The sequence below is a fragment of the Grus americana genome, chromosome 28 (assembly GCF_028858705.1).
Source record: "Grus americana isolate bGruAme1 chromosome 28, bGruAme1.mat, whole genome shotgun sequence".
NCBI lineage: Eukaryota > Metazoa > Chordata > Aves > Gruiformes > Gruidae > Grus > Grus americana.
Genome location: NC_072879.1, coordinates 2978935 through 2991679, shown reverse-complemented (window position 1 = coordinate 2991679; position 12745 = coordinate 2978935). Strand labels below are relative to the sequence as shown.

The 12745-nt window shown below is 60.2% G+C and overlaps 2 protein-coding genes across 2 annotated transcripts; one reads left to right on the top strand and one right to left on the bottom strand.

Moving 5' to 3' along the window:
- Window positions 1–1323: 1323 nt before the first annotated feature.
- Window positions 1324–3078, bottom strand: GADD45B (growth arrest and DNA damage inducible beta). Its single transcript, XM_054805885.1, has 4 exons — window positions 2906–3078; window positions 2696–2797; window positions 2152–2365; window positions 1324–2017 (listed from the first exon to the last, which is right to left on the bottom strand). Exons 1-4 carry the CDS (start codon window positions 2941–2943, stop codon window positions 1904–1906), a joined length of 468 nt encoding a protein of 155 aa, XP_054661860.1. The 5' UTR covers window positions 2944–3078; the 3' UTR covers window positions 1324–1903.
- A 1289-nt stretch (window positions 3079–4367) lies between these two features.
- On the top strand, window positions 4368–6109 carry LOC129197270 (survival motor neuron protein 1-like). The gene is made up of 6 exons (XM_054805540.1): window positions 4368–4416; window positions 4650–4853; window positions 4939–5250; window positions 5333–5458; window positions 5541–5629; window positions 5912–6109. The coding sequence occupies exons 1-5, from the start codon at window positions 4390–4392 to the stop codon at window positions 5619–5621; spliced, it is 750 nt and encodes a 249-aa protein (XP_054661515.1). The 5' UTR covers window positions 4368–4389; the 3' UTR covers window positions 5622–5629; window positions 5912–6109.
- The last annotated feature ends 6636 nt before the right edge of the window (window positions 6110–12745 follow it).

Sequence of the window (12745 nt, the reverse complement as noted above, 5' to 3'; positions counted from 1 at the left end):
GTCCCAGCAGCCTGGGGCTGGCAGAGATCCCAGCCCTTGGCCAGTCCCTGTGTCCCAGCAGGACGGGGTGTCCCTGGCCACGTGGCTGGGCCAGGACAGGGACTGTCACCCTGGCATGACACCGGTGCACACAGCATGGTTCCCTGGGGATGTCACGTGTGCATGCTTGTCTGTGTGTGCATGCATGTGGGACTAGGGCGGGGATGAGCATGGGTGAACTCAGGTTGGGGCGTGCTCCGACACACTGATGCCGGATGCTCAGAGCAGGGCTGGCAGCTCCTGCACTGCACTGGGCCCCAGCAGGCACATGCATGCACATATGTGTGCACATCCCCGTGCCCAGGCAGGATGGCTCCTGCCCCAAAGAGGGGCCCTGGGGAGCCCTCAGGGTCCCCGCTGCCCATGGAGGGGGGGACCCCATGCCCTCCCACCCCCCCACCTGCAGGTTGCTGCCTCAGTTTCCCCTGAGCCTTTTGGCTGCAGCACTCCACTCTCCATGTCCCCACATCCAGGCACCCACCTTGAGGGGGAGGGGGGTGTGTGTGTGTGGGGTGTTTGTGGGAGAAGAACCCACAAGTCCAGGCACCCATCTATGGGGGCAGGTGTGTGTGTTCACAGCTGCCCACGGTTTGTGGGGGTGGAAGTGTGAGCAGGATTTATCTGCACAGGTGGGGTGTGTCCCCCACAGCTGGGGAGGAAAGGGCCAGTCAGAGCAGCCCCCCCCCCCCCCAGCCATGGGTAGCTGTAGCACCAGGTGAGTCCCAGCTCCTGGGCAGGGGGATTCTGGCAGCAGACAGGCTGGGGGCAGTGGGTTTCCTGGCCCCAGCAGGGCTCAGCCCACAGGTGGGTGGGAGGTCCCAGATCCCATGGCCAGGCAGCCAGAGGGAAGCTGCAGTTTCTGCAGAGAGGGGTGCGTATATGCTGGATCCCTAAACCCCTGGTCAGCCCTCACCCACTGGGGCCGGGGGGGGGGGGGGGGGGGGGGGGGAGGAACCCTGGGTGGGCTGTGCCTTGCTTTACATCAGGGCCAGGCATGGGCCACCGCTGCAGCCATCAAGGTTTTTTTTTTGTGGACAGACTTTTTCAGAGAAGCATGTGTGGGAGTGCATGTGTGTGTTCTTCCTCCCCCGGGCAGCCTGGGGGGCCATGCACAGGTGAGAAATGCTCCAGCCCTGCACCACCCCCCCAATCTATCTGCAGAGCCCCAGGAAGAGGTGGGGCACACAGCTGGGGGGCCCCTCCCCAGCCCAAAACTGCCCCCAGGAGCAGCTGATCCTGCTCCCCATGGGAACAACTCCAGCAGAGCAGAGGAAGGCAGACACATGATTTTAGATATTTTATTGCAAATAACTATTTTTTTTTCCTTAAATCAGTACAAGAATAGACTCTGGAATAAATTCAGATCAGGGTCTCCAAGTAGCTCAAGTGCAAAAAACTGGTGTCACAGGTCCATCACTGCAGACAGTAATTTATCCCTTGGAAAAAGCAGTTCCTTTGCAAAAATCCATCACTGCACAGTCCTTGCCTCTGTCAAGTCACAAATGCCAAAAAGAAACAAAGCAGTCCATCTCCTCCCCACGCTCCGCCGTGCCCATCCCGGGGCTCCTCGGCACGGTCCCACAGTCCCCGTGGGCAAGCACGGCTCCTCAGCATGGCTCTGGCATGCTCCAGCCAGCATCCCCACCGGGCTGCCGGCACAGCACAGCCACCGCTCAACTCCTTCCCACGCCCACCGGTGTGGCCGGGCTGCTCCTTTCTCCTCTCCGGTTAAAAAGAAAAAATAAAATCGGTGGGTTTTTTGGTTTGTGTTTTTTAACTGGCCATATCTCCTCTCCTGCCTTTTCCTGCCATTTTATTTTTTTCTCTTCCTCCAGGTACGGAGCCAGGCATAGGCTGGGCCAGCTCAGCGCTCCTGCAGACAGACATATGGCACCCACTGATTCTTGTCACGGCTCTCGGCGCAGTAACTGGCCACCTCCGCCAACCCTTGGCTCTTCCAGGCATCTGTGTGCGGATTCTGGGGAGCAAAACCACGAGTTTAGTGCCACCATCGCCCCGACATGGGGCCCTGAGTCCCCCTGTCCCCCTCCCATCCCTGGCATGGTGCCCAGCATGAATCAGGGGGCCACCGTGCATCACAGTTGCACTCACCGTGACTAAGAGGCAGTGGAGGTCACGGGACTCGGCGCCTGGCTCGGGCTCGCCCAGGATAGTGGCCAGGCGCTGCATGCCCGAGACGCGCAGGATGTGGATGTCGTTGTCGCAGCAGAAAGCCTGGATGAGGGTGAAGTGGATCTGCAGGGCGATGTCACCTTCATCCTCCTCATCGGTGGCCAGCACACACAGCACCACACTGTCAGGGTCCCTGTGGGCGCACATGGCATTAGGGGGGGGGACCAGAGCAGCTCTGCATGGTGCAGCTCCCCACCCTAGCAGTGTCACCCTGCATCACTGGGGCCACCTCTCTGCATACAAAGAAGGGATGGGGGACAGAACCCCCTGCACTGGGGCTGCTCCAAGCAGCCCCCCCCGCACAGACCCTTTGGAAAGGGCCAACCCTGTGCTAACCCCAATCCTAGATACACCTCCCCCGCTCCCCCATGCGAACTGTGCTGGTGCTGCCCGCCCAAGACAGACACCCACCGCACCCTCTGCGTCAGCCGCGCATCCCCCAGACCCCCCCCGGGACACTCACACGTTCATCAGCTTGGCAGACTCGTAGACCCCCACCGTGAGCCGGTCCTGCCGCTGCGCCGCCACCAGCACCCGCTCCACCGCCTCGCTCACCGCCTGCATTCTGCGGGAGGAGGACAAGGCAGCCGGTAAACAACGGCGGCGACAGCAACGACCCCCCCCCCCCGCCAGCAAACTCTCCCTCCTCCAGCCCCAGGTCTGCCGCACTTACTTGCTGCTATCGCAAGGCACCAGCTCCTCCAGGGTCATGGTGCAATTGTAATCCGGGGCGGATACCCAGGGGCCGCGGGCTCCGCGGAGGGAAAGCAAATCCCAAGAACGATAATCCCGAGTTGCGGCGCTGCTGTCTCGATGCTCCTCAGCTCCACCCGCTGCTGCAGCGAGCGCTATGAGTCTCCGTCGCGCCCGGCGCGCCTTTTATAGCCTTCCGCGGAGGGGCGGGGCGTCGCGCGGCGCCCCCGCTTCGTCTATTGGCTGGCCCGGTACAAAGCGATGGGCAGACGCCGCGGGGATTGGACGCCCCCGGCGGGTCCCACGTGGGGATGAGCCGGTGCGGCGGGGGCGCGCGCGGGGAAACCCCCGCCCAGAAACTGCCCCGCCCCGGGGCCGTGCGGGGACCGGGGGCAGCACGAGGGGGGGGTCTGGCACCGGGGGGGTGTGTCCCGGCACCGTGTGGGGGGTGGGGTGTCCCTGCACCTTGGAGGGGTCCTGCCACCGGAGGGGTCGTCCCTGCACGTGTGGGGGGGGTATCCCTGCACCGGGGGGGTCTGACCATGCACCGAGGTCTGCACTGCACCGGGGGTCTGTCGGTGCACAGGGGGTCAGTCCGTGCATCGCGGTGGGAGTTTGTCCGCGCACCGTGGGCAGCACCGTGGGTTCGGTGGGGGCAGTGGGGCTCTGCCCATTGGTCGGGGGCTGTACCGGGGGGAAGCTCGATCCGTGCGGCGGGACTTGTAACGGGAAGGTCAGTGCACTCAAAGCCGGGCAACAGGGACCCGGCGGGCCGGGGCCGGGCCGGGCTCCGGGGCTGGGGCGGTCGGCGGCTGCCACCTGCCGGGGATCCGCAGCCCGGGCTCGCCCCGCGCCCTTGCACGCTCGGCGTGCTGCTCACGCGCTCATACCGCCCACCCACGGTGATGCCGCCCCCCCACGCGTGTACACGGGGGCTTTGCACGTTGTGTCCCCCCTCGGTCGCCCCGTCTCGGTCCCCGTGTCCCGCTGCGTGTCCCTGGGGCCGTGGGGTGTGTGTGTGGGCGCCCACCCGCTGGGCCCGCCGTGCCTCAGTTTCCCCTTAAACTGTCCGTGTGTCCCGTGTCCCCGACGCCCGCGGCGGGGCTGGCACCGTGTGCGTGTCCGCACTGTCCCCCGTCCCCCCCACATGTCCCTGTCCCCGCTAAGACCCTCCATATCCCCGCGCCGCCGAGCACCGCCGCAACTCGTTGCACCGCTGGCCGCGCTCCCCGTCTCGCACACTGCCCCCTCAGCAGGGGGCGGAAGAGGCAGCGGCGGCGCTCTGCCCGCCCGCTCGCTGTCCCACCCGCACTGCCCTCTGGGAAGTGTAGTCGTGGCAAATCCCGCCTGCGCCGCCGGGGCGGTGACTACATTACCCAGAGGGCGCTGCGCGGGCAGCCGGGGGTGGGGCCACGTGCCGGGGGTGGGGCCACGTGCCGGGGGTGGGGCCGCCCGCACCGGGTCATGGCTGAGAGCGCCCTGGGGCCGTGGGTGGGCACCAGTCGGGGGAGCTGGCACGGAGCTGTAGCAGGGCTAGGGGCGGCGGGACCGGGACCGGACGGTCTGGACGGTCTGGACTAGCGCGGCTCGGGGGAGGGACCAGACCGGCGGCGGTAGGAGGTCTCTAAGCCCCGGTCCAGCCGGTGTCCAGGGCGGGAACGGGATGCCTCTGCTGGTGCCTGTGCCCCTATCCCGCTCTGTGACGCCGCCTTTGCTGCCCGCAGGGTCCCGACGGTGCCGGCTCCGACGCGGGGCTCCCCGCTCCGCCGGGCGGCCCGTCCTGGGGGAAGGCGGCGATCCCGGGGGTGGCCCCGCTCCGCTCCCCCCGCACGTCCTTCCCCCAGGATGCTCCGGACGAGGGGTCGGACGGCGGCTCCGAGACCTCCACCTCGAGCGTGACCCCCAGCGAGGAGGAGGAAGGCCACCAGGTGAGCAAGTGGCGTCCCCGAACCCCGTGGGATTTGAGGTCCGTGCTGTCTCCCCGTGACACACCCCACTCCCGTGTCCCCGCAGTGGGGGGTGGGCGACGCCTGCATCACCGCCTGGGCAGGGGACGGGCTGCTGTACCCTGCCCGCCTGCGGGCGCTGCACCCCACCACCGGCACCTGCCTGGTGGAGTTCGACGGCTATGGTAATACTGAAGAGCGGGTGCTGGCCGATATCCTGCCCCCCCGACCTGGGCACTGGGGTGGGAGCGACACCCCAGGGGGCGAGGGTCCCCATGCAGAGTCCCACCAGCTGAGCACCCTGTCGTTGTGGGAGCTGCCCCCAGGTGTGAGGAGGAGGAAGGGCGAGCAGGGGTCCTGCTCCCCCTGGTCCCCTGAAGTAAGTACCTGCCACCCCCCTGGTGTTAGGGCACACCATGGCCCCCCATCTCTCTCTGAGGGCCTGGGGGTGCTGTTGGCAGGTGATGCCCCCACTGTGGCCCTCGGCCCTACTGCATTCTTTGTGGGAGGAAGAGAAGGAGGAGGATGCCTTGACTGCGATGCTGATAGCCTGGTACATGAGCGGGTACCACACTGGCTTCTACATGGTACGGTGGGGTGCGAGGGGCAAATGGGATGGGTAGGGGAAGGAGAGGCCCCCCCATGACTCCCCCCTCCTCTCTGCCCCAGGGCCTCCGGGAAGGCCGGGCGGAGGCTGCCAAGCCCCCCCTGAGGCAGGGCCACAGGCAGAAGAAGCTCCTACACAGCTAGGAGGGCAGGTAGGTTTGGGGACGCTCTGGTGCTGGGACCCTCCTCCTGTCCCCATGCTCCCTAGCAGGGCCCTGCTCTTGCATCACTACCCTGCTGGGGGCGGGGCTCGGGGACCTGGGAGGGAACCCATAGGGATACTGCAGACCTGGGGGACCCCACGGGGATGCTGCAGGACTGGGGGACCCCATGGGGATGCTGGGGCACTTGGTGTGGCTGTGGGACACAGGGCTGGGGGGCTGGAATAACCATCATCCCTTCCCTGCTGCTCACCCGTGTCTACTCCCCTCTAGCTGGATCTGCCAGGCAGTGCCGTGCTCCTGCTCCCCCCTCGCTTGCGGAGGGGGCTGCTCCCCCCGGGGGGGTCCTGGCTGCAGGGACAGGGGCAGCAGCCTTCCTCTACCCCGGTCAGCTCTGCATCAGAGCCTTGGCTGAGGAGGGGCTGCAGCACTCTTCTGTCCCCCCATTCCCTTCTTTGGAATAAAGCTGTTTGTGAGGTCTGTGTGCCAGCCTGTCTGTGCCATCCCCAGATAGCACCGCACCAGTGGGTGGGATGAGCCGGGATGAGCTGTGCCGCAGCTGTGTTCACTCAGGGAATTGGCAGCGTGGCCTCTGCCTTGCTGGGGGGGGGGGGGCCTCAGCCCTGGGACGGGGAGGTCTGCACCTGCCAGCTCTTGGGCCGCTCTGGCTGGATGCAGTGCTAATGTACGTTCTGCTGGCTCCGGGACATGTGTGTCCCTGGGGAGGCATCTCCTGGGGATGTGTCCCCCTCCTCATCTGGCTTGATGTCAGCAGAAAGGTTTGGGGGTGGTCACGTACCCACTGGGTGCCCGCTTCCTGTCCATGTCAGCGGGTGTTTGCCAATGCTGGTGACCCTTGGTGGGCTGGGGGGTTATAAAGACAGCTAAGCGAGGCATTTCTGTGAGCATCCAGGGACGCATCTGGCACCGGGAGCATGCAAGGTACCTGGCTCTGCCTGGCCATCTTCAGCCTCATTCTGCTGGGCACTACGGAGCTGGTGCTGGGGCTCCGGATGGCCGAGAGCCAGCCTGGGCAGAGCTGGGAGGACACAGAGCTGGTAAGGGGCTGGGGGAACAATGCCTGTGGGAGCAATGGGGCCACTGGCAGCCCTTTCGGGGCTGGCACTTTTCACCTGGGAGCAGGGCCTGGACATTTTCAGTTTGGAGGCTGGATGCTGTTTGAGGGTGAGAGGGACGGTAAGGCACTGTTCAGAATGTTTCGGGGTCTAGATGAGTCTGCAGCCCCAATGTGAGTGGGGCTGTGCGAGGGTTGCTGAGGGAGGTTTCCATCCAGACACCCGTTTTAGGGCTGCCACCTTTTGCCTGGGAGCAGGGGCTGGACATTTGCAGTTTGGAGACTGGGTGCTGATTTTGGGTAAGAGAGACGTAAGGCGCTATTTGGAGCTTTTGTGAAGATAGGCGAGCCTGCAGCCCCAATGTGAGTGGGGCTGTTCGAGGGACAGCGAGGGAGGTTTAAGGATAGGTACCCATTTTAGGGCTGGCACCTCACACCTTGGAGCAGGGGGTGGACGTTATCAGTATGGAGGCTGGATGCTGATGTGGGGCGAGAGGGATGTAAGGCTGTATTTGGAGCCCTTGCGCGTACAGCCCCATTCACATTGGGGCTGTGGGCTCGCCTAGCCACGCCAGACCTCAAGATAGCGCCTTACGTCCCTGTGGTGGGTTGAGCCTGGCTGGAGGCCAGGTGCCCACCAGAGCCGCTCTCTCACTCCCCTCATTCACTAAACAGGGGAGAAAAGGCATAACGAAATGCTTGCAGGTCGAGATAAGGACAGGGAGAGATCACTCACTAATTATCGTCACGAGCAAAACAGACCAAACTTAGAGAGGGAATTCATCTAATTTATTACTAGACAAAACAGAGTAGAGGAATGAGAAAATAAAATCAACTCTTACAACACTTCCCCCCACCCCTCCCATCTTCCCGGGCTCAACTTCACTCCCGGCTTCAACCTTCCCCCCCCCTCAGCAGCACAGGGGGACGGGGAATGGGGGTTACGGTCAGTTCATCTCACGGTGTTTCTGCCGCTTCTTCATCCTCAGGGGGAGGACTCCTCTCATCGTTCCCCTGCTCCAGCATGGAGTCCCTCTCACGGGGTGCAGACCTTCAGGAGCAAACTGCTCCAGCGTGGGGTCCCCCACGGGGTCACAAGTCCTGCCAGCAAACCTGCTCTGGCGTGGGCTCCCCTCTTCACGGGTCCACCGGTCCGGCCTGGAACTTGCTCCAGCGTGGGCTTCCCACGGGCCGCAGCTTCCTTCAGGTGTCTCCACCTGCTCCGGCGTGGGGTCCTCCACGGGCTGCAGGTGGAATCGCTACACCCCCTCATCCTTCCTCCATGGGCTGCAGGGGGACAGCCTGCTTCACCATGGTCTTCACCACGGGCTGCAGGGGGATCTCTGCTCCGGCGCCTGGAGCTCCTCCTCCCCCTCCATCTGCACTGACCTTGGTGTCTGCAGAGTTTCTTACATCTTCTCACTCCTCTCTCCGGCTGCAAAAGCTCTCTCTCTCTAAGTGTTTTTCTACTTCTTAAATATGTTATCACAGAGGCTTGGCCTTGGCCAGCGGCGGGCCCGTCTTAGAGCCGGCTGGCATTGGCTCTGTCAGACACAGGGGGAGCTTCTAGCAGCTTCTCACAGAAGCCACCCCTGTAGCCCCCCCCACTACCAAAACCCTGCCACGCAAACCCAACACAGTCCCTCTCAACCCAAAGCAGCGTCCGCCCTGCAAACAGTAAACTTCCAGCGCCTGCTCCCAGAACAAAGGTGGCAGTCCCAGAAGGGGTGACTGGCCTGAAACCTCCCTCAGCAGCCCTCATACAGCCCCACTCACATCGGGGCTGCGGGTTCACCTAGCCACGCAAGGCCTCAGCATAGTGCTTTACGTCCCTGTTGCCCAAAATAAGCTTGCAACCTGTAAACTGTAAATGTCCAGCCCCTGCTCCAAGAAGAAAGGTCCGAGCCCTAAAAATGGTGCTGGTCTGAAACCTCCCTCAGCGGCCCTTGCACAGACCCACTCACACTGGGGCTGTGGGCTCGCCTAGCCGCACAAGGGCTCAACATAGAGCCTTACGTCCCTCTCGACCAAAATTAGCGTCCAGTCTTAAAACTGTAAACGTCCATCCCCTGATGCCAGAACAAAGGTGCCAGACCCAAAATGGGTGCCTAGCCTGAAACCTCCCTCAGCGGCCCTTGTACAGCCCCACTCACACTGGGGCTGTGGGCTCGCCTAGCTGCGCAAGGCCTCAACATATCTTCTTATGTCTCTCTCGATAAAAAATCAGCTTCCACCGTCCAAACTGTAAACGCTCAGCCCTTCCTCCCAGGCGAAAGGTGCCAGCCCCAAAACGGATGCCTAGCCTGAACCCTCCCTCAGCGACTCTTGCACAGCCCCACTCACACTGGGGCTGCGGGCGTGCCTAGCCACTCAAGGCCTCAACATCACGCCTTAGGTAATTCTTGACAAAAATCAGTGTCCGCCCTGCAAACTGTAAACTTCCAGCCCTTGCTCCCAGGCCAAAGGTGCCAGCCCCAAAACATATGCCTAGCCTGAAACCTCCCTCAGCGGCCCTCGCACAGACCCACTCACACTGGGGCTGCGGGCTCGCCTAGCCGCGCAAGGGCTCAACATAGAGCCTTACGTCCCTCTCCACGAAAATCAGCATCCACGCTCAAAACTCTAAACGTCCAGCCCTAGCTCCCACGCCAAAGGTGCCAGCCCCAAAACGCATGCCTGCCCTCAAACCTCCCTCAGCGGCCCTCGCACAGACCCACTCACATTGGGGCTGCGGGCTCGCCTAGCCGAGCAAGGGCTCAACATAGAGCCTTACGTCCCTCTTGACTAAATTAGCGTCCAGTCTTAAAACTGTAAATGTCCAGTCCCTGCTCCCAGAACAAAGGTGTCAGCCCCAAAATGGATGCCTAGCCTGAACCCTCCCTCAGCGGTCCTTGCACAGCCCCACTCAGATTGGGGCTGCGGGCTCGCCTAGCTAAGCAAGGCCTCAACATAGAGCCTTACGTCTCTCTCAACAAAAATCAGCATCCAGTGTCCAAATTGTAAACGTCCAGCCCCTGCTCCCAGGCAAAACATCCCAGCCCCAAATGGTATTGCTTTCCTGAACCCTCTACCATGGCCCCATTCACAGCCCTACTATACCATGGAGCTGCAGGTTGCTGTACGCATCCAAAAACTCCGACGTGCAACTTAGCATCTCTCTAGCCATTTTTGAGATTCAAGTGTCAAAATTGAAAATATCCGAGCCCTGCTCCCAGGAGAAACCATCCAGCCCCGAATGGTGTTGCTTTCCTGAAACTTCAACCATGGCACCATTCGCAGCCCTGCTAATCGTGGGGCTGCAGGCTCCTTTATGCAGCCAAAAATTCCAAGGTGCGAATTTATGAGCTCTATGGCTATTTCGAGATTCAAGCATCAAAACTGAAAATATCCAGGCCCTGCTCCCAAGCAAAACCTCCCAGCCCCGAATGGTGTTGCTTTCCTGAAACCTCAACCATGGCCCCATTCACAGCCCTGCTAACCCTGGGGCTGCAGGTTGCTATATGCATCCAAAAAATCCAACCTGCAACTTAGCATCTCTCTAGCCATTTTCCGGGTTCAAGCATCAAAACTGAAAACTTCCAGGCCCTGCTCCCAGGAGAAACCTCCCAGCCCCGAATGGTGTTGCTTTCCTGAAACCTCAACCATGGCCCCATTCACAGCCCTATTAACCCTGGGGCTGCAGGCTGCTGTACGCCTCCAAAAAATCCAACGTGCAACATAGAATCTCTCTAGGCATTTTGTAAATTCAAGCTTCAAAACTGAAAACATCCGAGCCCTAATCCCAGTCGAAACCTCCCAGGTCTGAAACGTCTTGCTTTCCTGAAACCTCAGCCATGGCCCCATTCACAGCCCTGCTAACCCCAGAGCTGCAGGTGGCTGTACGCATCCAAAAATTCCAAGGTGCGAATTTATGAGCTCTATGGCCATTTTTGAGATTCAAGCTTCAAAACTGAAAACATCCAGGCCCTGCTCCCAGGAGAAACATCCCAGCCCTGAATGGTGTTGCTTTCCTGAAACCTCAACCATGGCCCCATTCACAGCCCTGCTAACCCTGGGGCTGCAGGCTCCTTTACGCATCCCAAAACTCCGACGTGCAACTTAGCATCTCTCTAGCCATTTTCCAGCTTCAAGCATCAAAAATGAAAACGTCCAGGCCCTGCTCCCAGGCAAAACCTCCCAGCCCCGAATGGTGTTGCTTTCCTGAAACCTCAACCATGGCCCCATTCACAGCCCTGCTAACCCTGGGGCTGCAGCTTGCTGTAACGCATCCAAAAAAATCTGACGTGCGACTTTATGAGCTCTATGGCCATTTTTGACATTCAGGCTTCAAAACTGAAAACTTCCAGGCCCTGCTCCCAGGCGAAACATCCCAGCCCCAAATGGTGTTGCTTTCCTGAAACCTCTACCATGGCCCCATTCACAGCCCTACTAACCCTGGAGCTGCAGGCTCTTTTAGGCATTCAAAAATTCCAAGGTGCCACTTTATGAGCTCTATGGCCATTTTTGAGATTCAAGCATCAAAACTGAAAACGTCCGGGCCCTGCTCCCAGGCAAAACCTCCCAGCCCCGAATGGTGTTGCTTTCCTGAAACTTCAACCATGGCCCCATTCACAGCCCTGCTAACCCTGGAGCTGCAGGCTCCTTTATGCAGCCAAAAAATTCCAAGGTGTGACTTTATGAGCTCTATGGCCATTTTCCGGCTTCAAGCATCAAAACTGAAAACGTCCAGGCCCTGCTCCCAGGCAAAACCTTCCAGCTCCAAAATGGTGTTGCTTTCCTGAAACCTCAACCATGGCCCCATTCACAGCCCTACTAACCCTGGAGCTGCAGGCTCCTTTAGGCATCCAAAAATTCCAAGGTGCCAATTTATGAGCTCTATGGCTATTTCGAGATTCAAGCATCAAAACTGAAAACATCCGAGCCCTGATCCCAGGCGGAACCTCCCAGCACCGAATGGTGTTGCTTTCCTGAAACCTCAACCATGGCCCCATTCACAGTCCTGCTAACCCTGGAGCTGCAGGCTCCTTTAGGCATCCACAAATTCCAAAGTGGGACTTTATGAGCTCTATGGCCGTTTTTGAGATTCAAGCTTCAAAACCTGAAAACATCCGAGCCCTGGTCCCAGGCGAAACCTCCCAGCCCCAAATGGTGTTGCTTTCCTGAAACCTCAACCATGGCCCCATTCACAGCCCTGCTAACCTTGGGGCTGCAGGTTGCTGTAATGCATCCAAAAACTCCAATGTGCAACTTAGAATCTCTCTAGCCATTTTTGAGATTCAAGCTTCAAAACTGAAAACGTCCAGGCCCTGCTCCCAGGCGAAACCTCCCAGACACGAATGGTTTTGCTTTCCTGAAACTTGAAACATGGCTCCATTCACAGCCCTGCTAACCGTGTAGCTTCAGGCTCCTTTAGGCATCCAAAAATTCCAAGGTGCCAATTTATGAGCTCTATGGCCATTTTCGAGATTCAAGCTCCAAAACTGAAAATGTCCAGGCCCTGCTCCCAGGCGAAACATCCCAGCCCTGAATGGTGTTGCTTTCCTGAAACCTCAACCATGGCCCCATTCACAGCCCTGCTAACCCTGGGGCTGCAGGTTGCTGTACGCATCCAAAAACTGCAATGTGCAACTTAGAATCTCTCTAGCCATTTTTGAGATTCAAGCGTCAAAATTGAAAACGTCCAGGCCCTGCTCCCAGGCGAAACATCCCAGCCCCGAATGGTGTTGCTTTCCTGAAACCTCTACCATGGCCCCATTCACAGCCCTACTAACCCTGGAGCTGCAGCCTCCTTTAGGCAGCCAAAAACTCCGGCATGTGTCTTAGCAGCTCTCTAGCCATTTTCGAGATTCAAGCCTCAAAACTGCAAACGTCTGGGCCTTGCTCCCAGGCGAAACCTGCCAGCCCCGAGTGGTTATTCTTTCCTGAAACCTCTACCATTGCTCAATTCACAGCCCTACTAACCCTGGAGCTGCAGGCTCCTTTAGGCATCCGAAAAAGTATGACGTGAGATGAAGCGGATCGCTGTCCGTTGC

Bases quoted from the DNA above. Each gene is read 5' to 3' on its own strand.
- GADD45B (XM_054805885.1), bottom strand. From the start codon at position 2,943: ATGACCCTGGAGGAGCTGGTGCCTTGCGATAGCAGCAA. The intron at 2,366-2,695 runs GTGAGTGTCCCG...GTGCGCCCACAG, and splicing joins TCTGCCAAGCTGATGAACGT to GGACCCTGACAGTGTGGTGC. The intron at 2,018-2,151 runs GTGAGTGCAACT...TTTGCTCCCCAG, and splicing joins TCCACTGCCTCTTAGTCACG to AATCCGCACACAGATGCCTG.
- LOC129197270 (XM_054805540.1), top strand. From the start codon at position 4,390: ATGGCTGAGAGCGCCCTGGGGCCGTGG. The intron at 4,417-4,649 runs GTGGGCACCAGT...TGCTGCCCGCAG, and splicing joins AGAGCGCCCTGGGGCCGTGG to GGTCCCGACGGTGCCGGCTC. The intron at 5,459-5,540 runs GTACGGTGGGGT...TCTCTGCCCCAG, and splicing joins ACCACACTGGCTTCTACATG to GGCCTCCGGGAAGGCCGGGC.